Source organism: Dioscorea cayenensis, chromosome 8 (assembly GCF_009730915.1).
Source record: "Dioscorea cayenensis subsp. rotundata cultivar TDr96_F1 chromosome 8, TDr96_F1_v2_PseudoChromosome.rev07_lg8_w22 25.fasta, whole genome shotgun sequence".
NCBI lineage: Eukaryota > Viridiplantae > Streptophyta > Magnoliopsida > Dioscoreales > Dioscoreaceae > Dioscorea > Dioscorea cayenensis.
Window position 1 is genome coordinate 1,547,307 of NC_052478.1, and position 20,992 is coordinate 1,568,298.

General features: G+C 37.4%; 3 protein-coding genes across 13 annotated transcripts; 1 reads left to right on the forward strand and 2 right to left on the reverse strand.

Annotated features, from left to right (window-relative positions):
- The first annotated feature begins 3 nt into the window (after positions 1–3).
- Positions 4–8,410, forward strand: LOC120266378 (abnormal spindle-like microcephaly-associated protein homolog). Its single transcript, XM_039274003.1, is given in 21 exon segments — positions 4–772; positions 899–1,033; positions 1,035–1,368; positions 1,475–1,557; positions 1,716–1,829; positions 1,918–2,106; positions 2,835–2,900; positions 3,180–3,236; positions 3,726–3,848; positions 3,942–4,076; positions 4,159–4,266; positions 4,396–4,528; positions 4,753–4,923; positions 5,022–5,537; positions 5,634–5,905; positions 5,967–6,095; positions 7,101–7,142; positions 7,144–7,294; positions 7,394–7,619; positions 7,803–7,959; positions 8,028–8,410. Coding segments are annotated over 21 exon segments (3,999 nt in total). The 5' UTR covers positions 4–70; the 3' UTR covers positions 8,184–8,410.
- A 476-nt stretch (positions 8,411–8,886) lies between these two features.
- LOC120267781 (purple acid phosphatase 18) lies at positions 8,887–11,550 on the reverse strand. The gene is made up of 5 exons (XM_039275465.1): positions 11,312–11,550; positions 10,562–11,233; positions 9,681–9,869; positions 9,512–9,600; positions 8,887–9,387 (listed from the first exon to the last, which is right to left on the reverse strand). The coding sequence occupies exons 1-5, from the start codon at positions 11,471–11,473 to the stop codon at positions 9,168–9,170; spliced, it is 1,332 nt and encodes a 443-aa protein (XP_039131399.1). The 5' UTR covers positions 11,474–11,550; the 3' UTR covers positions 8,887–9,167.
- A 1,077-nt stretch (positions 11,551–12,627) lies between these two features.
- Positions 12,628–20,314, reverse strand: LOC120267075. 11 transcript variants are annotated; one of them, XM_039274762.1, is made up of 10 exons: positions 20,221–20,314; positions 19,992–20,058; positions 18,087–18,147; positions 17,259–17,747; positions 16,403–17,098; positions 15,654–16,196; positions 15,152–15,475; positions 14,723–15,034; positions 12,917–14,537; positions 12,628–12,833 (listed from the first exon to the last, which is right to left on the reverse strand). In XM_039274762.1, exons 4-10 carry the CDS (start codon positions 17,678–17,680, stop codon positions 12,804–12,806), a joined length of 3,948 nt encoding a protein of 1,315 aa, XP_039130696.1. In that variant the 5' UTR covers positions 17,681–17,747; positions 18,087–18,147; positions 19,992–20,058; positions 20,221–20,314; the 3' UTR covers positions 12,628–12,803. The 11 variants fall into 11 exon arrangements, with proteins under 11 accessions (XP_039130696.1, XP_039130701.1, XP_039130691.1 ...); XM_039274767.1 differs by having other exon boundaries at positions 14,723–15,031; positions 19,992–20,072; XM_039274757.1 differs by having other exon boundaries at positions 19,992–20,072.
- Between the last annotated feature and the right edge of the window lie 678 nt (positions 20,315–20,992).

Here is a 20,992-nt window from a genome sequence, read left to right on the forward strand (position 1 = left end):
TGAGTGACTCGATTTCCCGCCCATTATTCATTTTCAAATTCCAAACACGCTTTTCTCTCATTCCTCTCCAATGGATCGTCGCCGGCGACTGGAGTGGCCGGAGCCCGAGGCCTCCTCTTCCTCTCCTCCGAACACCTCACCCTTCCTCCGTGACCTCTCCAACTACATGACCCCCAGAACTCATTTCCCAAGCCCTAACCCCATTCCCAGTCCCATCTTCTTCACTGCATCCAAGAACACGCCCTCCTCCACCTTCGCCACCTCCTCTAGCCGACGCAGGCCCTTCTCCTCTGCCTCACGCTCCAATACTGCTGCTGCTCGCCGTCTGAAAGCCCTTGAGCTTGATCAGTCCCGCTCTGCCAGGAAAGCCCAGACTCAACGCGAGAAGAGTGTCAAATCCTTGTCCAGATCCATCTCCGCTTGGCTCAACTTCTTGTTCCGAAATCCGCAGTCTTGCGGTTCCAATCTTAATCCTGATGGCTGCTCTGGAAGCCAGAATTTGGGGTTTACTCCCAATCGGAAGCGAGAGAACTTGGATAGAGGGTTTGAGGGGATGGAGATTGGACGGAGGAGATGGCGGAGTCCTAAACGCCAGAGGAGCTGTGATGACGTTGCCAGGGTTTCAGTGTTGCCAACCCCCCGGAGATTCCTGGCCCTTGAGAAATCATTGCGTGATGTGTGCAGCTTTCAAGATACGGAAGAGCGGATGCTGGGGTATATGAGTGAGAGGAGTTGCGACGAGGTGTTCTCCATGATGAGCCACGTTTGCAAGGTCAGTGTTTGTTTGTCTTTTTTTATTCCTTGTAGTGCATGTAGTGAAGTCCTGTGATTCTTTCCATTTCCTTCCAACACAATGCATTCATGAGGACTTCTGTTTTTGTTTTTGTTTTCTCATCAGAATATAGATGAAGGAAGATTGAAAATGAAATCACACTGCCCCATAGTAACTGATCTAGGGCTTAAAAAGAAGGCAACTGATGTTCTCATGTGCTATAACCCAGTCTGGCTTCAAATTGGATTGCATATTGTTTTTGGGCGGTGATTCATTGTTGTTCAATGGAGGAGAGAGATCAGAACAGCATGACCTGTTTTTGAAGATGATCATTGAAAAGCAATTCTTTTCACATCTTGGTGTTGCTAAACATTATTCTTATAATAAGTTGATTGGGAGCCTATACAGACCGGGTTACTTTGAAGCCTTGGGGAGTGTTATATTAAAGAGGTTCTTATTGCTTGTTATCTCATTGGATAGAGCAAAATGTGAGAGCACTCTTCCACTAAAATATGGAATTGATGGCATAGATGGTGGTTCTCCTCTATTATTTGGCCGTCATTCTCATATTAAGTCAAGTCAGCAGATTATTAAAGGCAATCTTCCAGATGATGACCTTTTTTTTATCACTTTTATTATATAAGATCTTAATGTGCTCAGTTTCAATCTTAACATTGCTTATATTTTTTTTGTGCATATAAGAGTTTTTACATGAAGCGATGCATGGAGAAGGTGACCTCCTGGCCCATCTTGCAATTGTAGGATGCAAAGTGAAACATCAGCAGGTACTGTAAGATTTATTGCTTTTTCTATCAGCACTATATGTAGACAGTGACCAATTATGCATGGGGGGCTGTTTTCTTTTATATGTATACAGTAACCAATTATGCATGGTTGCAAGTTTTCTTTTATTAATAAGAGTGTCCTTCACTTGATTTTGTAGTCTCCACTTTCAGAGTATGACTTCACCGTGACAAATTTATTTGAAGATATTCAAGATGGGATACTGCTTTGCAGAGCCATTCAACTGTTGAAATGTGATGCATCTATTCTTTCTGTATGCTACATGGCTGAGCATCCTGATTCTCTTTTTTGGCAAGTTTAATAGCTTCTACATGATTAGTCTTCATACTTTAAATTCACAGAAACTGGTGGTTCCCTCGGACACTTCCAAGAAAAAATTGCATAATTGCAATATAGCCATGACATATCTTAAGCAGGCTGACGTTCCATTAGTGGACACAGATGGAGTTGTGGTCGTAGCAGAAGATGTTGCCAGTGGAGATAAAGAGCTCACACTATCCATTCTATGGAATATCTTTGTTCACCTACAGGTTCTTTGTGTTTTAAGTTGTGCTTAGGGCATTTCAGTTTTCTTTTTTAGCTATGATTATGAATACTTATTAACACGTACGTTGACAAATTTTGATTTGAAGCCGATTTACTTTTGATTGTTTGTCTGGCTAATGCTTACGTAATCTCAATGTTGTATTTAACGCCAAAGTTTTTTCTAGAAGTGAAACAGAAAAATGTAGGAGAAAACAAGTAAATTAAATGCCCTAAATAGATTCATTGAGTTTATGATGAACATGAGTCTGTTTTAATTTCAAACGCAGTATTAGAATTTAAATCAAATATAGGATTGCAGAACCATTAACTGTGAAAAATGGTCTTTCAGCTAATTTATCTTGATTTGAAACTTCTTTTCTCTGCTTTTACTTGTTTTAGTTTTACATCAAGTTATTCAGCTCTTTGGTCTCCATTTTTATGGATTTCACCAGATATTTGATATCTTGCTGCTCTAGTTGGCATACAATTTGACTTTTTCTTCATCGTCAACCTTATGTTTAGGTTCTTTGTTACCCATATCATGACTGTACTATAGGTACTAGTATTTTTTTTCTTCATTTCAACAATGTTGCCCACTAGCTGCCTTGCTAAAGCACGTGTACTATACATATCATGGTCACTGAGCTGGCCTTTGCTAATATTGGTGTATTTGTATATGACTTTGAGCCATCATTTGAGATTGTAAGAGGTGTCTGACATACCATTTTTGCAGGTTCCTATGTTAGTTCACAGGTCATCATTGACTGAAGAAATATCTAAGATAAAAGGGATTGATTTGGTATGTTTATTTTCTTGATTTTTTTTGAAGTGTTAGTCAATTTATTGGATTTTTTTTTCTTTTCTGGGGTTATATTGGATCCATTGTGTCTTAGACATATGCTCATTTAGGATAATTTTTTTAGCATTTGCTCTCAAGGTTCCGAAGATGACACACTAAGTGTGTTGGACTGATTGTAACAATGCACCATGCTCTGTCAATTGTCATTATAATTCTTAATTTGTTGGTTATATGCTTTTTCAATAACTGTGTTTTTATTTTTTTTTTTCAAATGTCTAGAGGGGTTCAAACTTTGAAAGGGATACTGGCTTCTGCTTGCTTCTTGAGTGGATTCAGGTAGTATTTTTGGATGAAGAATAAATGTATTCTAACAGATGATATACTGCACTTATGATATATGTCATGCACTCTTGTTGATCATGATGATTGTACAACATGTACTAGTGTTGCTTGTGCCCTTGTGTACAGCGTAGATGAAGCTCTATGATCATTCTCAGCTAACTTTGAAAAGCAATGTTATCCTGACACATGATTTACAGCATTTATGATATATATCATGTTCCTGTTTGGACTAAACCTCACCTTCCATTGTGACTTATGATACCATGACGTAAGTCCCTTGCACGCATGGTGCATGAAACTGTGCAACCATTGGCAGCCATTAGTGAGGTTCATCCCTTGTAGATACTAACATAAACTAGTCTTTTAAAATATTAATACATCTCGATTTATATGTAGATCGTACATCAATGGAATCTCTATGTTTTGTTGCTGTTTTCCTTTTCATACTGACATCTTCAAAAAGTTTGGTTGCCGGCATTGCAGGCAGTTTGTGAAGAATATAATGTCAAGATTGATAATCTTTCTTCTCTGAACGATGGAAAAGCCCTGCGCTGCTTGGTTGATTATTATTTTAAGATACTGTTGAATGGGTATCATCACTTAAAGGTGATTTTTTTTCCGTTTCTTTACTTTGGTTTACCTTGAAACTTCACATATTATGACTTTTCTTCCTAATCCTTTTTAACATTAAGCTGGTAGCCACTCGTTATCCAGGGGGATCAGGATGAACATCTCAAACCATTGTTCAATCTTTTGGATTCTGATAACAATTCTGCTGTGCATAATTTTCTTTTGGTCCAACAGGTTGTTATTATGTCCGGAAAGTTCCGTGAGGTAGAAGATTAAAAGTTCACTTTTGTTTGTTATTTCATATATATGTTGCGTTTAATTTAGTTTTATGATTTCTTTTTGTCAGGTATTGCAAGCCAGTGGTATCCTTGACCAAGATTCATTTTTTGATGAACGCAGTATGATAATACTACTTGTTTTCCTTGCTGCGGAACTGATCCACCGAAGGAATTTAGTAATGATTTTAATACATTGTTGATTTAAATTAAAATTTTATTTTCTTATACTCATGTTTGATGTTGGATATGAGTGCTTTCATTTCGGACTTATTAATATTTAAAGAGTTACATGCTCCACATCTCAGAGTCCTGACCTGAATCTGCTTGGAACTCCCTGCTCGTTGCTTCCTTCTGATGTTCCTGACCTGAGCTCTAATAATGTGCTAGAGTTTGACTCTCCTAGGGAAAAGGATGGACTGAACCTGACTAAAAGGAAGGGTCTGTATTTTGCCCAATTTTGTTGCTTTTTAACAGATTGTCTCATTTAGTTCTATAGGTTAATCACTGCGATTGTGGCCCAACTCCTCTTTATTTTTATCATCCTTAGGAGAAAGCTGCCAATATCTTGTCATTCATTAGCTATTTTTTTCGTTTTTACCATTGCTTATGACTAAAATGTTGTTGTTTATAAACGAATAATATATGCTAGTCTAATCTTTCAGAGTGGGCTGCAGTAGTTATACAATCTCAATTTAGGAGATTCCATGAACAGAAGAAATACCTGAAAATTAAGCGGGCAACATCTTTACTGCAAAATGCCATCAGGGCTTGGTTGGTGGTAATATTTAGAAGTTCATCTCATGAATGTGTTTGTTCCTTAAATCCATCGCCAGGTACTATTCTCTTCACTCTGTCACTGTTAAAACCATTTTACATTTTTCACCATTCGTTAGGATGACAGTTTTCTTATCTCCAATCTGAATCTATTCAGGCGTCCTTGATGAATATCTCAAGTATCTGATGGACAGACAAAGATTTGTTAGATTGAAAAAATCCGCTCTACTGATTCAGCAGGCTATCAGGGTTTGGATAAAAAGAAAGCATCAGAAGAAGATTCGAGCATTAGAAATTACAAAATCTGCTGACATTATCTTGGCGGTTACCTATGTACAGGCATACATCCGTGGATGGATTTCGAGATCCAGATTTCTTGGTTTATTGGAAGTTCAGCATCAATGTAGAGCTGCCATTAAGATACAGGCAGCCTGGAGAAGCTATATAGTGCGCGCTTTCTATTTGCAAAAGAAATCAGCTGCTGCGATAATCCAGAATCATTGGCGGGCTTGGTACTTGAGGAGGCAATTCATGCGTCACGTTGGCGCAATAATACAGATTCAGGCTTGTATTCGGTCTGTACTCAACCAGGTTACATACAAAAGGAACAAGGCCTCAGCAACAGAAATCCAAAGGTTTATCAGGGGGCAGATTGCTCGAAACAAGTTTTCAGGTTCCTATCATTCCTGAGTCTATCTTTTTGTGTGTCATTACATAAAGGCTTGTACACAATTTGAGGTGGATGGTGTCATCTTTCTGTTATTTACAGGTGCACTAAACACTTTCTCTAGTAGGCAGCATCAAGAATCTTATGATGTCATTGATGAGGATTCAATTCAAAACTTGGAGCTGAAGGCACCACCCTTACATATAGTTCTGAAACTGCAAAGATGGTGGAGGCAGATTTTGTCCCAAAAATCTCAATCACAGTCAGCAATTTTGATTCAGTCATACATCCGTGGTTGGAATGCCCGGGAAAAAGCCAAGAGACGATGCTCCAGTATTTATATGATCCAAGTATGTTGTGCCTCACCTTCAAAGGTTTTTTTCTTTTGTGGGATAAAGATGTATGATTGTATTGGTGTTATTTTTTATACCATAGCGGTGGTGGAGACGAGTTCAATATCTGGCATCAAGGAAAAGATCAGCGGTTATTATTCAAACTCACGTACGTGGTTGGATTGCTCGTCGAGAGGCTAACAGGATCAGGCACTGCATTATTGTTATCCAAGTAAGTGGGCTGCAGTTCTTAATAATCTCCAAGCTTATTTTCCGCAAATCAGTTGAACTTTCTTTGGTTTTTGTTCAAACTGAAGTGAGCCATTTATATGTTGCTCTGAGTTTGGCTCAGCTGGTGCGGTTATACATGAGCCTAGGTCAAACATTCCCTGACTATGGATTAATTATATAATACATACATATAGTGGTTCAAAAAGAGGAGATTAAATGTAATTTTCTTTATTAAAAATGAGTCGATTTTCATTTAGTTTTTATAAATATTTAAATGATTGTCCATAACATAAAACTTGAAGTCCAAAATTTCAATTAAAATTGAAACAAAACCATTGCCTCTACAGCCCTTCTAGATTTCTCTTGTTTAATCATTTCATTTTTTATTAAAGTTGTTAATTTGTTATTGTTGTGATGATTATTTTTATTGTACATTTTAAGTTTTATAATCTTGTTAAAGTTAAAAATGCAATTTTAATAGGTTTTCTATATGGTAAACTGTATTTTTGAAATTTTTTACATTTTTAACTGTTCTTACATTAATTACGTAGATAAAATAAAGATAAAAAAATAAAAACACAAAAATACAAATCTTTGGATGAGCGGGGGCTCGTGAGCTAGCGAGTCGAATGAGAATAGAGTTCAATGGTTGAAATCAGGTTGTTTAAATAGATGCTAAAGTATCTGGTTAGTGAGGTTGTAGGGGATGTTACAGGGCCTCGTGCATTGGACATAATCATCCTCAACTAGTCAATGAATGTAGGTATGAAATGTGAGTCGCAGGTAAAGACTGACTGTAATACATGATTGATTTTCTGAATTATCACCTACAAAAATAGCCAACATGATAAACTCATTTATGATGTTCTTTCAAAGGAAGGCAGATATGTTTATCTATATCTTCTGTTAAGAGTAGAATTAAAAACAAATAGATGGTGCATATTTCTGACAGTCTAATACTCTTTGAATTTAAATGGGGTAACACAATTTTCTCCAACTTTTACAGTCCTATTGGAAAGGTTATTTAGTAAGAAAAGCATCCAAGGCAGCAGATCTTGGACCTATGCTGCAAATTGAAAAGATCAGCCGCTAACGTAGATGATGATGACATGAGGTTGATTAACAGACTAGTTACCGCACTTTCAGAACTCCTGGGGTATAAGAGCATTTCAAATATCAGACATACTTGTGCAACATTAGGTATTTTTTATATTTTAACCATTGCTCTTTCATCCTTTACACAATTTATGGGTCTTTTAGAATTTCAGTTCTATTACCTGAATCAACATTTCCATGCAGACATGGCCACTGCTCATTCAGAGAAATGCTGTGAAACCCTGGTGGCTGCTGGAGCAATCAACATTTTACTGAAGCAATTCCACTCCCTCAATCGCAGTGTTCCTGACCAGGAAGTTCTAAAGCATGTGCTTTCTATTTTGAGGAATATTGCCAGCTTTCCACATCTTGCGGATCCATTAATCAAGACTCCTCAAACTGTTGAGATTATCTTCCAAGAGCTACTAAGGTTTGTTCTTTGATGCTAAACTTGACAAACACTACTCTTTGACAAAGTTGTTTGCTCTAGTGATTTTGCTTTTCTGAATGAAGTCTGCTGTTTCATTTTCAAAGATGATTGATTAAATCATGCCAGAAACTTGTTTGCGGAGACTACCTATATAATTCATTTCATATTGTCTTCTTCTTTTAGGAACAAAAGTGAAGGTTTTTTTATTGCTTCTGATATTATGAAGAAACTGTGTGGAGTGAGAGAAGGCCTGTTGTCTGTAAGCAAGCTGCAGGGTCATGTTAAGAGGCTGAAAGGTCTATGTCAGGATCTGGGAAGGAAATCCGAGTTGATGAAAGAGGTGAGGTAAAATGTCGCTTTGTCATCTAAAATTGGTTATGTCTAAAGCCGTCTTTTATGATCACACAGGACTCCTCGCTTGGGTGCTGGAAGAGAAGTTACCTTGCAAAGGCTGAAAGAGGTTCAAAATCTATTGCACTTAATTTATGGAGATCAGGTATAGTTCCAATGTGTTTGTTTGGTGTTTATTTGTGTTGTGTTTTGTTTTTTTTAAATGGAGCATGACGTAGCTAACAACTAGGAGGAAAAAAGTGATATGCCTTGATGGTGAGTGGTTGTTTGTTTGCATTTTGTTTATTATGCTTGAAAAGAGAGGTTGTCTGTGCATAGCAATATTACCCGGGTCTGTTTTGTGCAGTTTCTGGTTGCCGTAACTCTAAATTACCCCCAGATTCCAATCAAGCTCTCAGCGTTTCTTCACCAACAAATTTTTTTTGCAATATATAATTAATCAAATAAATTCAAATATCTTATTACTTTTATTGAGTGTTAATAGACTTTGTCTTAATTTACAGTTAACAAATTAAGAAGAAAATAGTTAAAATGGGTATGTTCTTAAAAAATATATAAATGCCTTTCTTCTAAAAGTGAGCTCCATAAATGGAAGGTCATTAGCATAGGAAGTGATAAAATTTAAAAGTGTTTAGTAAAAATTTTGTATAATTATGCCTATTAGTTTATCTAGTTTTTGGTGTTTGATAGAGTAATGTGAAAAAAAAAAGAATTCATATAATCTATCTCAAATACTTGATACTAATGGGTTATTATTATTACAATTTTATTTAATATTAATTAAATCAAAATTTGGTGCTTTGCGTGAAAGATTTTTCACTAATAAGCATAGTCCACATGTGTGACATTTGGGATGAACAAATGTTTAAACTTTTTCCTGTAATTCTCATTTATTTTATAACAAAATTCAAGCATAAGCAATAGAAACATTAATCTTACCAGTCATTTAAAGTTACAAAATAACCAGCAGATATTAGGAAAGAATATGATAGATGATGGCTAGATATTCTTACTTGGGTATGATTACATTGGATCCCCTTCCTTTACTAATTTAAACTGAAATCACCCTCAGCATGCATGCAATACAATGGATGCGAGGGGATATATTAGGTGAAAAGGAGACATATATATATATATATATATAGTCCTTTATGTACAAAGAAGTGTTATTGTTTAATTCAACACAACCCCTTGTCTTCAAGGAGCCATCAAGATCTTTCGGAGATCAGGCATTCTACTGGCAAAGCAAGCAGAGCTGGCCAGTGAGTTGATCCACACCTCATCTGATTTCACAGTTTCATCATCGTCATTCCTATGCCAGGTCCAGAGTGCATGTGTTTGATTCATGATCTTCAACTCACCATGACCAAAACTTGCTTCCCGGTAGACTGACCATTCTGGTTTTGGTTGACAGAATCTGTTGATTGGTTTTCAAGTTAAGAGCTAGACACACTTCACAGCAATATACCTTAAAGCCCACTAGCATGCAAGTAAATTAAGAGCAACATATGAGATGTGGTGATACATGATGCATGAAGTACCTTTCAGCTAAACCTTCTCTGTTACCACCATCACCAACTGTAATGTGCACAGCACCACAATTATTTAAGACACCATTGTAAACACGTTCCTGAGATTAAGAACATGTGATATTGGTTCAGTTTTGCCTAATAAGATAGAGATAATGGGGATGAAGTATTGCAAGTGTACCGAGCGTTCATATGCATGCACGTGACCAGCAAGCACAAGATCAACGCCAGCAGCGTACAACAATTGTTCCATTGCAGCCATCATTCTATTGCCTTCACCTTGATGAGCATAGTTGCTGTTATACCATGGCGCATGCAATAGAACCAATAACCATGGGGTCTTCACCCTATCTACTTTAGCGAGATCAGCCTACATAATACAGCAAACCAAATAGATATCTTTCAGAACATAAAAAACTACACAGTCTCATTTAGATTCTCTCTTTCTGATGCAAGCAATAGAAAGTGCACCAAAGATTATATAACACATTATCTTCTCAAGGTCAAAGATCCTCAAGACACCAATTTATTGTTGAATCAGACCATAATATATTTTCTTTCCAAAAATCCATGCGCAAGGTAGTAGTTGCAAGACATGATAACAATCATTGGCATTGCACAGAGTACAGGAGTTTGCTTTTAGTCACTCAAGATGGCCATCATTTATTCTTTGGTTATAGAATCCCAAATTCAAGCCTATAGGCCACAAACTATAAATGCAATACATAGCTACAGAAGCAGTTAGGCAATGATGTACCTTATAAAACAACTGATACGTATCATTGTCTCTAAAAGGTAAAAGCTACAACCAAGCATATAGATACACTACAAGAAAAGAAAACAAGAAACAAAAGTAAATACTCAGAACAACAGCTATAGATACACTGCCATCTAATAGAAAACTATGTCCATTCACTACTCCCTTCTAAATTTAGCTAATAGATTTACTTTTACTATCCAAATATAAATTTCCATGCATTGATATTTGACAGCAAGAACGAAGAATCAAACTCAAGACTTAAAAAATCAAGATACAAACATAAATAGAAAGAAAGCACAAACCTTGAGCCAAGCATACTGATCAGAGGAGACATCATAATCCGTATAAGATCCAAGCATAACAACATGAACTCCAGAAAGCTCAAACGAGTAGAAAAGATTGGAAGGCGATCCACTCTCCTCATAAGGCATCCTCCACCTCGCATTGTAAGCCTGAAACCCTGATTTGAAGAGGAGTATACTCTCCTTCTCATGGTTCCCCTCTGTCACCATCCATGGCCTCGAGCTCGCATACGGCTCCACAAGCTCACCGAAAGAATCCCACAAGTGCTGCATATAGTCTGCATACGAGAGATCCCCAGGAAGCAAAAGAACATCATACTCACTCTGCCCAATGTGATCCAGCGTCGTCGCTGTCCATCCAGTCTGCCCAAGATCGCCGACAACGGCAAAGGTTATCGGAAACCTAGCTGGCGGAGTCTTGAAATGGAACTCACGGCCCCTCCCGCCGCACCGGTAGTAGTAAACGGTGTCCGGCTTCAAAGGACCAATGACGACATGGTGGATCTTCCCGGAATCGTAGAGCAAGTAGGAGTAAGAGGTGGTCTCCCCGAAAGACGACGATGAGGAGTACACCCCCGGCGCGATACCATAGTCGACAATTGGTAGCGATGATCCATCATAGGTCATCCATGAAACTCTGATATGATTCTCACCTGATAAAGAGATATGAACCTTCGCCGGCGAGATTCAAGATCATCAGCGATGGTTTTCGAATTCAATTTCGATTATAAGATTGTGGAGAGGTCTTACTTGTTGAGGATCGGAGGAGTGGCGAGGACGCCATGGAAGCCATAGGGTTTTGCGTGGCTTCGGTCGGATGTAGAGTTCGCCGCCGGGGCGAGAAGCAGCTACAATGCCGGAGAAGAAGGCAAGGAGCACCACCGCCATTAGGGCTACCACTCGGAGATCCATGCTTGCTCTCTGGATCGATCACTCTCTCTCTCTCTTTCTCTCTTTCGAGCTGAGAACTCGAGGTCGAGGGTGTTTCCGGGCCGTTCTTATCTTGTCGTGGCCCTTGCATCGACGGTTCAACTATGATGCCTTAAGATCCGTGCAAACTCATATATGGGATGATGATTAAGAGAGCTGCTTTAACTTTATTCACCACACCACTAAGAAGTTTGAAATTACCTACAATGTCATGGTCACTCTGGTTCTAGTGATGAATAAATAATAGCACACTGATTGCTTATTGTGAATGGCGTAACAATAATAGCTCACTGATTTCTCATTCTCACTTCCACATGGTATATGATTTAATATGAGATCATCATTCATGAATAAATGTATGCGCAATTATTTGGTTTGTTTAAGGTCAGTCATGGACATCAACCTTGGCTATTTTTGGAACAAATCTATCCATGTTTTAAATTGTAAATTTATATTCTTTATATATATATATATATATATATTATGGTTTGAGAGTAGTGTTTCTGAGCACATGTATACAGAAAAACACACATATATAAATATATATATATATATATATATATATAATACATCAACTACATACAGAAGGTTCGTAGTTGAGCACCACAATAATAATTATGTAGCTAATTTGGTAGATTAAGGTTTATTAGTTTTAGTTTTTTTAGTTTTTAAAAATATAGTAAAAATAGGGTTCAACGGCACAACCGCTGGATTGAAATGAAATATATTATCTGATCTTAATTAAATATTAAATTATACTGACGCACTTACCCCATCTACCAAATACGGTTTATTTCAGGGTAAGTTATAATCATGTCAAATCTGGCATGACGTTGTTCCTACATTTATTTAATACAAGCACCATGCAGACAAAATGAGAATAAATTAATTAGAACATCAACCTTATTCTACCGTCTTTATGGGGGAAGATCCTTTTAGATGGCAGAACCACCTGTTAAGGAACAACAGAGTCAAACAACTGACAAGATTAAAAAAATCTCCGGGATTCAATGATATAAGAAAGCAAACCTCTTACATCTTCTGCACTATGCTTATGCTCAAAACTGTGAACTCTGAACTGGCAACAAAAAAATAGAAATATGGCATGCAATACTGAAGAGTAAAAGACTATATGATAACAAAAATCAGGTCTCTTTAGATATTGTTGCATGTCAGGTTCCTGAAATTAAAAAGCAGTCAAATTCAGCAGAGTTTCTCACAATTGCGAGGTTTTGATTTGAGTGCTTATATGGAAAAGAGAAATTTTGATAAACGAGTATCAGGCCGTAAGCCTCTGTTCTGCAGACCGATTTCAGCTGTTCATATACTTTTCTATGTATCCCTGCATTGAAGGAGGGCAACAAAGATATCAGCAAAAAGTTTTAAGGTGGAAAAAAGGACTTGGGAAGGGATTGATGCACCCACCTGTACAAGTTTGCTGATATTCGATTTGGATTCTAATAAGTAAATATCAGCCATCTCCTTTGTCTGAGGAATGTCAGGTCCATTAATAGAACTGATTACCTTATCAACAACCTTCTTAACTATGGTCTTGTGAGTTTCTCTGCTCAAGTTACCATTCTTCCATGCCGGCCTTAACAATTCTTTCACTAAATCCACAAGTTCAAACTTTAACATCATCATCACATTCTCATCCTTGGTCCATTCATTAGTCTGCAAATATGGATTCAGAGCTTCTGTATGAGTACCGTAATCTTTCAAGTTGTCCATATTATGATGCTGTTCTTGAACACCTTGATCAACAGGAGAAAATCCAGGAGGTACTGGAGGTGTTGCAGTACTGTCGATCCAAGTTGATCCAGTATACAGTTGTGAAGGTTGCTTGCTTACCATAGCTGACGTTGTTGAGCTGCTAGGGACACAAGCAATCCATTCACTGGTTTCTACTGCTTGACTAACAGATGGAACAGAATATGGTTGAGCAGAGTCTCCTGGTAAACTATAGGCATCCCCATTTTTCAGTATTTGATGACTCCGGGCATCTGAAGGAAAACCATTTGTGTTCAACGGATGCCAAGGAGATGAGTGTTCATGAAACCAATTTGGAACAACTGAGTGGACATGTTGTTGGCTCAGTCCATTGTTAGGATCCATACTCTGCTGAATATCTCTTTCAGAGCGTTCTGGCTTCAAAATATGTGATTGTGCATGTTCAGTTTTTCTTAACAAATAACCATCAGTGGAGAGAGGAGCTCTGAATCTTGCATCATTGTCAACATCCATCCAACAAGCAGAATTAGGCAAATCAATGGTAGATGTTCCATCACCTCGCTTTTGCCTATTCAAGGATGAAGTACTTCTAGTATCCTTTTGACAAGCATACACATCATCATGTCGCCTATCTTTGGGATAGCCAAGTTCTAGCTGGTGGGAGAACTTGCATTTTTCTCCATAGTAGCATTGGGCTTCAGCAAAATACTTGCAGGGTGCACCACCAACTTGGCGAGGTCCAAGCCTCTGTTTTAAAGTTGAATCTACATTTCTTCTTTCATGACTTCTTTGTCCAAATTCCTCTCTCATAGATAGTGGACCATGGGAAGGAGCATCCTCATGGACATCTCTTAAATCATAACTTGTTAAGGCTCCTCCATGGTGTCTCTCCCTATCAAAACCATGACTGGAACTAGTCGGTTTGTTATTCAAGTGGGATTCATGCCATTCCCAATCACTATCAGAGTGAGACACATCCCAATTACAATGTCTATCTCTTGAGTGATCTCTTTGCTCTATTGAATAGGTAAATCTCGCCCTGCTGCCATGGTGAGGCACATCCCAATGACAATGTCCATCTCTTGAGCGATCACTTCGCCCTATTGAATAGGTAAATCTCTCCCTGCTGTGATGACTCAAATGCCTTCTCCTTTCAGGTCTATTTCCCCTAATCTCTCTCATATCATTGTCAGATTTTCTCCAAGCACCATCTTCACGGTCACTATAACCTCTAGCTGAGCTTCCTGCTCCTGTTCTATCTCTTCTATTCCAGCTCTCAGATCCAGACTTCGTGACAGACAAAGGAGTAGGACTCCTATTGATGCATTTTACATCAAAATCAATTTTATAAACAATTGAGTTATAAAGGAACCAACTGGAAAAAAATGAAGCATGCAAGCAACCACTTATAAAGGCCAAAAACACAGAACTTTAACAGCATGACATTTAAAAAGGAAAAAAAAGAAAAAGAGACAGTTAAGTAAAGGTGGCTTCGCAAACCTCTCAAGCTTGTTCCAACCTACTTGCGGGGATATACTACGACCTCGCCTCCTCCATGTATGAAGATCAGGAGGCATGCTCTTATTAGCTCGATCAGGTGCTGCACCCCACCTTCCTGTGCTTGTCTTGGACATACCAACTCTATTTGCAATCAAATCACCAGACACATTGTTCAAATTCGAACCCCTGGAATCATCCTTGTTACAAGAAATACCCGTACATGCAATAGGAAATTCTCCAGCCCTAGTTTGACCACTATTATCTGCACTCCGAGGACCATGCTTGATGGTATTTGAGATGTTCCACCTCCTGCTGTACATGTTACATCCAGAGATACATACAAAAGGTCAATACAAGAAACCAAGAGCTCAATATGAATTGAGGTTAGCAAGCATTTTATATATTTTAGTAGATATGCAAGTCAAGTACCTTCCTGACTGACTTGAACCATGTCTCGGTTTAATATCACAACTGTGTTCCCCCCACAGTTCACAGCCAGAAGACATGCTCTTACGCTTTCTGTTAGTCTGATTGCACGCTGCAACCCAAGGGTCCCACGTATTACTCTCTTTTTTGGGGCTAAAACGTCTATTTACAGTTTGTGAGCCAATTGCTTTCTCCCAATTTGAACTTTCTGAACAATCTTTGCTACCAGAAACATCTCGTATACATGTGGAAAATCCTTTTCTTGATCTGTCATCCCGTGTCTCAGATCCATATCTCGAACCATGTGAAGGGCTATGGCTGCGACTCCTAATATTATGGCAGAGCAAAATCTTAGTGATCATAAGTATAGAAAATTTTTGCATACTCTCAACCTTGCACACAACATTTAATACCATTTCTTTGATGTGTTAGTAAAAATGAAATTAGAAGCAGAGCACTCTGCAACGAAAGTTATAAATTATTAAAAACTTTTTTCCAATAATACCTGTCTGTTGTGCTCCGACTATACTTTGTGGATACAGTAGAATGACGGTTCCATCCACCATGAGAGGTGTTGCTTACCCATGCATCATGCTGCTCAAGTGCCGCAGACCAATTATCAGTTTTTTCTTTGTTATCAGTCTCTGCAAATTTTGAGGATTGGTCTGATTTGGGTGCCTTCTCATGATAAGACTCATCGTGTTTTTCCAATGATAAGATTTCTTGACTGACAGCAGGAGCATGTTTTTCATTCATCACGACAAATGTAGGATTCTGGTTCATTGAGTTCTTTCTATCCCATCGGTTTGTTTGATCATGTGCTGCAACCCATGGGTCCCACCCATTAGTTACTTTGTTGGAACTAAAACTTCTGCTTGCAGATTGAAGTCCAGTTGCTTTGTCCCAATTTGAACTCTTGGAGTTGGAGCCATCTTTGCTGCCAGCAGAATCACTTAAATGTGCGGCCAATTTTCCTCTTGATTGATATCTTTCATCACATGTCTCATTTTCAAATTGTGAACCATGGGAAGGGCCATGATGATAACCCCTAAGTTACATCAAATCAACATTTTAATGACTGTAAAAAACTAAAAAATTCAACCATTAACACAATTACAGACATAACACATGAATAAACTGTAGACATGCAACATACTTTTTCTAATATGCTATAAAAACAAGAAAAATTAGAATCAAAATATCCTGCAAAACACATATGTGCAACTAATTCGTAACAATTTTTCAATGTCATACCTGTTTGACATGCCCTGATCATGTTTCATGGATATGGCGGGGCTATGGCGCTGCCATCCATCAAGGACAGAGGAGTTCCTTGCCTGTTCATCCTGTTGATCAAGCGCTGCAGCCCAACTATCTTTGTTACTCTGATCATGTGCTGCAGGCCAGCCATCATTATCATTCCGATGATGTGCGCCAGACAAATCATTAGTGTGCTCTTTGTTGTCAGTCTTGTGCATTGCAGTTCGGTTTCCATGGATACCATCCTGAATGGAGCACTTAGAGACAGGTTGATGTCCTGTTTTGATAACAGAACATCTAGCACGTTTGGTACATTTTGAATGATAATCTGATTTTGGTTCCTTCTCCTGATAAGGGTCACCTCGCTTAACAGATGATACAATTTCTTGACTGGCAGGAAGAGCATGTTTTTCATCCATTAAGCAACGACTAGGAGTATGTTTCTTTGTATTCATTGTATCACATTTATCTGTTTGATCACATGCCACAACCCATGAGTCCCATCGATTACTCTCTATGTTAGTGCTAGAACTTCTTCTTGCAGTTTGCAGCCCAGTTGCTTTCTCCCAATTTGAAATCTTAGAGTCATCTTGGCTGCCAGAAAAATCACTTAAATCTCTGGTCAATCCTCTTCTTGATCGATATTCGTCATCCTGACTCTTAGGTCCATATTGTGAGTCATGGGACAGTCTGAAAATTATATAGATAGTCACATTACACATGAATTACACTAAAGATAAGTAGTTTCTTGACTTTGATATGTGCAAAAACAAAACAAAGGAAACTATAATCAGAATACTCCAGAAAGCAATCATGTTTGACTAAGTTGTACCAATTTTCCTAGTAGTACCTTTGTGATGTGCTCCAGCAAGGTTTTGCAGATACAGCGGTGCTATGACGGTGCCATGCATCAAGAACAGATTTGTTCCTTACCTGTTCATCATACTGAGCAAGTGCTACTGCCCAACTATCATTATCACTCTGACCTTGTGCAGCAGACTCAGTTGGTACTTTGTTATCAGTCTCATGTACTGCAGTTTGTTTTCCAGGGATACTGTTTCTAATAGAACACTTGGAAGCAGGCTGGCTTCCTGCTTTGATGTCAGAACATTCTGTACTATCTCGACCTTTTGAATGGCCATCTGATTTTGATTCCTTTTCCTGATGAGAGTCAACTAGCTTGACAGATGACACAATTTCTTGATTAAAATCAGAAGAAACATAATTTTCAGTCATCAAGTCACATTTAGGCATGCATTTTTTTGGCGTCATCCTCCTAAATAATATCCCAACTCATATACTTCTGAGGACCAATTTCAGAGTTCCTTAGACAATCTTCCTGCAATCTTCAAAACATGCTACATTTGAATATCAAAAGGAAGAAGAAAGAATGGGAAGGATTGTTTCATGATATAATAATATAAGCAGAAAGGATATATAGCAGCCAAAAACACACACACAGCAAAATATGAATGCCATAATGTTCGTAACCTAATCACAGAAGAATGGGAAGGATTGTTTCATGATTTATAGAGCATATGACAGTTACATTACATTTGCAATTGTTCTCTTGAAGATTTCCAAAGCAGTATATGCATGCCATAATGTCTGTAACCTAACCACAGAAGAATGGTTAGGATTGTTTCATGATATATAGAGCATATGACAGTTACATTACATTTGCAATTGTTCTCTTGAAGATTTCCAAAGCAGTATATGAATGCCATAATGTCCGTAACCTGACCAAAGAAGAATGGTTAGGATTGTTTCATGATATATAGAGCATATGACAGTTACATTACATTTGCAATTGTTCTCTAGAAGGTTTCCCAAGCAGTATTTGCAGTATTAGCCACTATTTCAATAACAAATTTATAGTTGTATGACAGCCCCAACATTAGAGATATGGATACAATGCATAAATCAATTATAATTAAACAAGTGACTCGCATGACCTTTGATTCACCTCCTTTATGGGCAACTTTATGCAATTCAAATATTCTTCATGCAAGGTGCTAGCTACAACTACAAAGGTCAAAAACACAGCAGTATTCAAGACAACTATCAGGCATAGACAATTTGCACATAATTGGAATGTGGTATCTCCTAATATATATTATTCTACATATGTAGTAGTGAAATTTTTATTCCAACAAAAAGGTTCAGGTAGACATCTATAGGGAATGGCCAGAAGCTGCCTCTGGGGACTTCAACACAGAGTTAAGCTGTTTCCTTGGAAACTACCGCATCATGGGCTGCCACTTTAGCTACCCTCCAACCAAAACATACTTAGTTTATTACAACCTGCCCAATTTGCCAATCACCTGCTGAAGACATTACCTATATCCTCTTCTACTGTCTCTTGGCTCAGAATGTTTCATAACTCTTCACTAACTACACCAGCCTCTCCTTTTAATGGAAAGATATTTACAATACCACACTTTTCAACATCAATTCCAATCTACATTCAGATGCCTTGCTCTTCTGAACATGGCTTGCCTCACTGCTTTGACTCATTTGGAAAGAGTGATGCAATCAAGATTTTGGAAGGAAAACGACAACAATCGTATCTGATTTTTTACTCCATTCTATTTATGTAAAGGCCCAAACTCGACAAGGCCACATTTGGCAGGTGCTCAAAAAGGAGGTTCCTTTAATGATTGTTGATGGTGCTTTCAATGATCAGAATAACATGAAAGATGTTGGAGTTCTTCCCCACCAATCTTGGCCTATAGCTTCATTTACCACCCCAGTGAGATATTTTTCCTCTCTAGAGACGGCACTTGCATGCATCACTATTGTAGTTGAGCTAGCAAATCATTCAACTTCAATGTTGTCCAATAAAAATTACATATTTTGTAGCAAATGGTAGGGTTCATCATTTTAACCTCACTTCTAACTTACGCACAACTCCTCAGTACACCTACCTTACCTAACCACATGCATACACAATGCGACATAAGGGAGCGCATTGAATACAGACAATGTATATGATTAAGGATGACCATGCATTTAAATGATAACTCTATAGCCACCTGTTAGAATTAAATAAAGTCAAACCCAAAGATACATCTAAGACAATCAAAATGCTCAAGGGATTAACCATCACAATGTAAAACATATCACTAAGTAATTACATACTTTCATGGGCATAATAGGATATATATATATACTACACATGCTCTCAACAGCTAGTCGATAATCACATCAACCTTTGACTATTGTAGGCAGTTTATAAGTTGACACGAGAATAATTAGCATAAACTATTATTGGCAAGATATCATTTTTATACATTACAGAAGTTGCTAAACCAACCAGACACGTCATTAGTAATAAGCAAAGCACATCATTTGCTTCAAGATATCAATCATTAACCATAAAAATTAAACAACTCAATAATTTCTGTAGATCAAATTACAGCACTCTGCATATACACACATTGCAGTAAGTTACTAGGCATAAAAAATTACGGAAACTATTATTTATCCGTGAATTACAAACAATTGCAAACAAAACCACCAAATAAAAGATATATAGAATTGAAAAAGGTAGTTCGTCTGTGAAAAGCAGGGAAAAAGCAACCTTGAAAGTTGAAACTCTTTCTAAGCAAACAAAAGCAAAGAAAATATCAGCGAAGGAACCTGGGCCACTGAAAGAATCCACCTTAAAGAAAACACAGATAAACATTAGGAAAACTGAGAAACATAGGAACAGAGTTCTAAATCTATCGCAAACCTAATTGAATCATCAAATTATTCAGCAATTGAAAGAAAAGAATTGCCACACAACCCTTAATCTCAGCAATGCGTACCTATCTCGCGCGCGCGAGCCCTTAACCGGAATCGATCGCAGAGAGTTCCTGGAAACCCTAGAAATCTCGGAGAGACGAGAAGGCGAGAAGGAGATGACCGAAAGACGCGGGCGGGTTTCTGTGAACTTATAAGTTGCTAATTTAATTTAAAACTATTCAAAAAAAGGACCTTTTTTTAACTTTTTTACTGGGGTTATTTTTTCATTTATATCCCTACTTTTGTGGAATTTTACAAGACCCATATATTTTACAGGGAAACCCTTATAGATTAAAAAAAGCAAAAAAATAAGTTTTTCAAGTAAATATGAACTCTTATATGTAGTCGAACTTTTTTAATTTAATTTAATCTAATTTAATTTAATTTAATTTTTTTTTTTTTGAATAAAAGCGGCAAGCTCTGTCAATGATTCTTAGTATATGCTTCTTTTTAGTTTATACACTACTGAATTCATTATTTTAATATGAACATGGTGTGAATCAGTGATGGAAAAATCTTTTTCAGTCAAAATTAATATTAATATTTATAAATAGTTTATTGAAATAAATTATAAGAAGTAAATTATTTAATTAAATTAATTTAATTCATAATCATAAAAAATTAATGGAAAATCATGGGCCTTCCACAGGATCCATTTCACGCGGTCAACAAAACAAAGCATTTGAAAATTACCCACCAATTCTTTAACAAAAAATAATTATTTTAATAAAGATCTATTATAATTAATTAAATACCATTAATTTTTAATATTTGAAAATATATATTCTATTTATT

Coding starts and splice junctions, on each gene's coding strand:
- LOC120267075 (XM_039274766.1), bottom strand. CDS start 17,680: ATGACGCCAAAAAAATGCATGCCTAAATGTGACTTGATGACTGAAAAT. Junction 17,099..17,258: donor TGCTGGAGCACATCACAAAG/GTACTACTAGGA, acceptor TATAATTTTCAG/ACTGTCCCATGACTCACAAT. Junction 12,834..12,916: donor ATATCAGCAAACTTGTACAG/GTGGGTGCATCA, acceptor CCTTCAATGCAG/GGATACATAGAAAAGTATAT.
- LOC120267781 (XM_039275465.1), bottom strand. CDS start 11,473: ATGGATCTCCGAGTGGTAGCCCTAATGGCGGTGGTGCTCCTTGCCTTC. Junction 11,234..11,311: donor ACTCCTCCGATCCTCAACAA/GTAAGACCTCTC, acceptor TCGCCGGCGAAG/GTTCATATCTCTTTATCAGG. Junction 9,388..9,511: donor AGAGAAGGTTTAGCTGAAAG/GTACTTCATGCA, acceptor ACCAATCAACAG/ATTCTGTCAACCAAAACCAG.